This window comes from Perkinsus marinus (genome assembly GCF_000006405.1).
Source record: "Perkinsus marinus ATCC 50983 genomic scaffold scf_1104296954678, whole genome shotgun sequence".
Taxonomy (NCBI): domain Eukaryota; phylum Perkinsozoa; order Perkinsida; family Perkinsidae; genus Perkinsus; species Perkinsus marinus.
Genome location: NW_003208024.1, coordinates 125 through 1,909, shown reverse-complemented (window position 1 = coordinate 1,909; position 1,785 = coordinate 125). Strand labels below are relative to the sequence as shown.

The 1,785-nt window shown below is 50.6% G+C and overlaps 2 protein-coding genes across 2 annotated transcripts; both read left to right on the top strand.

Moving 5' to 3' along the window:
- Nucleotides 1–283: 283 nt before the first annotated feature.
- Nucleotides 284–643, top strand: Pmar_PMAR010994 (hypothetical protein; the record flags this gene model as incomplete). Its single annotated transcript, XM_002776033.1, has 1 exon — nucleotides 284–643. One exon carries the CDS (start codon nucleotides 284–286, stop codon nucleotides 641–643), a length of 360 nt encoding a protein of 119 aa, XP_002776079.1.
- Nucleotides 644–735: 92 nt separating this feature from the next.
- Pmar_PMAR010993 (triosephosphate isomerase, putative) lies at nucleotides 736–1,053 on the top strand (the record flags this gene model as incomplete). Its single annotated transcript, XM_002776032.1, has 1 exon — nucleotides 736–1,053. The coding sequence occupies one exon, from the start codon at nucleotides 736–738 to the stop codon at nucleotides 1,051–1,053; it is 318 nt and encodes a 105-aa protein (XP_002776078.1).
- Nucleotides 1,054–1,785: the final 732 nt, after the last annotated feature.

The following is a 1,785-nucleotide window of genomic DNA, read 5'->3' as shown; positions in this document are numbered from 1 at the left end:
ACAGGCATTGCCGCTGGCCAGGAAGCGTATTATGATGATGATGCCTCTGCACAAGAACAGTGGGATGAGTGGGAAAAGCAAAAACGCTTTAAGTTTGGTTCCTAACAACGTTCATACAACTTCTGTCGTGTTGCTTATTACGTGCGGCTGCTTGACCATGAGTGTTATCGATTGTTCGGGCGCGCGCGGTTTTCGCTTTGCATCGCTGTCGGTGGCTTAAGCATGTTTGGTCCTCGTTACAACTCTACCATTAATAGTGTTTACTTCTGTTCCCCTAATAATCATGTCCCCCAAGCCTTTCGTCGGTGGTAACTGGAAATCTAACGGCAGCGTTGAGTCCATCAAGAAGCTTGCCCCTGCCCTTGTTGCTGGTGAGGCCACTTATAACAAGGATGCTGTTGATGTTGTCATTGCCCCTACTGCCATTCACCTCCCTTTGGCCATGGAGCAGTTCAAGGGCTCTAACATCCAGATCTCTGCTCAGAACTGCAGTAAGACTGGTCCTGGTGCCTACACTGGTGAGATTACTGCTGAGATGATCAAGGACGCCGGTCTTAACTGGACCATCCTTGGCCATTCCGAGAGGCGTCATCTCTTCAACGAGACCAAACAGGATTCTCCCCCCCAAGGTTGCCAAGGCTGAAGCTGCTGGCTTGAAAATAATCTTCTTCCTCCTTCGGTGAGTTGCTTGAGGAGCGTGAGGCCGGTAAGACTGAGGAGGTCTGCGCCACTCAGATGGATGCTATCGTCCCCGTTGTGAAGGACTGGAACAACATCGTTATCGCCTATGAGCCTGTCTGGGCTATCGGCACCGGCAAGGTTGCCACTACTGAGCAGGCTCAGGAGACCCATGCCTCCATCAGGGCCTATCTTAAGTCCAAGGTTAGCACCGAGGTCGCTGAGAACACTCGTATCCTCTACGGTGGCTCTGTGAACCCTGGTAACTGTGGTGAGTTGATCAAGTGCGCTGATGTCGATGGGTTCCTCGTTGGTGGTGCTTCCCTCAAGCCTCAGTTCACTGAGATCATCGCCGCTGCCGCTCAGTCCGCCTAAGCGTATGTTGTACTATTCGTGCTGTTGTATCATCGTCTGCTCCATTATTGCAATGGACGGCGATGCTCATTCACGAGTGTCTCTCAAGGGGTTATCCCCGGTTAATACGAGTAAACCTTAGTGGAGTTGAGTTTTGTAATCTGTGCGATTTCGGAGGAGGGCTGTAGTCTGATAGTGTTCGAGTCGTGATGATGGTGGAAATGTGTAGTTGATCAGCTTAGGATGTCGTCGGGATCAGCGGTTGATGGTGAAGGAATATCATCGGAATCAGCGGTTGATGGTGAAGGAATATCATCGGGATCAGCGGTTGAGGGTGAAAAAGATAGTGATGACAGAACGGTCAAGATGAATACCTTCAAGGCGGATCAGCTGGAGAGGTGCAAAATACTGTAATGTATAAGACTCAGTGGGCACCTCTCGTGTTGGATTCACTTTGCATGTAGGTTTCGTAAGGTCAAAGAGAATGAGAAGACCTTCAACGCATGTTTCTGGGGTAGCTCTATAGTGGTTGTTGGTGATGGTGTGGTATGCCTAGGGTGTGGGGACTGGGCTATGTGGAGCCCCTTCTGTCTGCAATTGATCAAGGCTCATGTATTGAGGAACCATCGGAAGTGTAGGGCAAATGAGGCTGTTGACGGGGTGAGGTATCGGTCTACGAAGGAGCCTGATGGGTTTAGGATGCCTACGTGTCTGGAGGAATGTCCGACTCCTGAGGCGACATTGGCGTTGGCA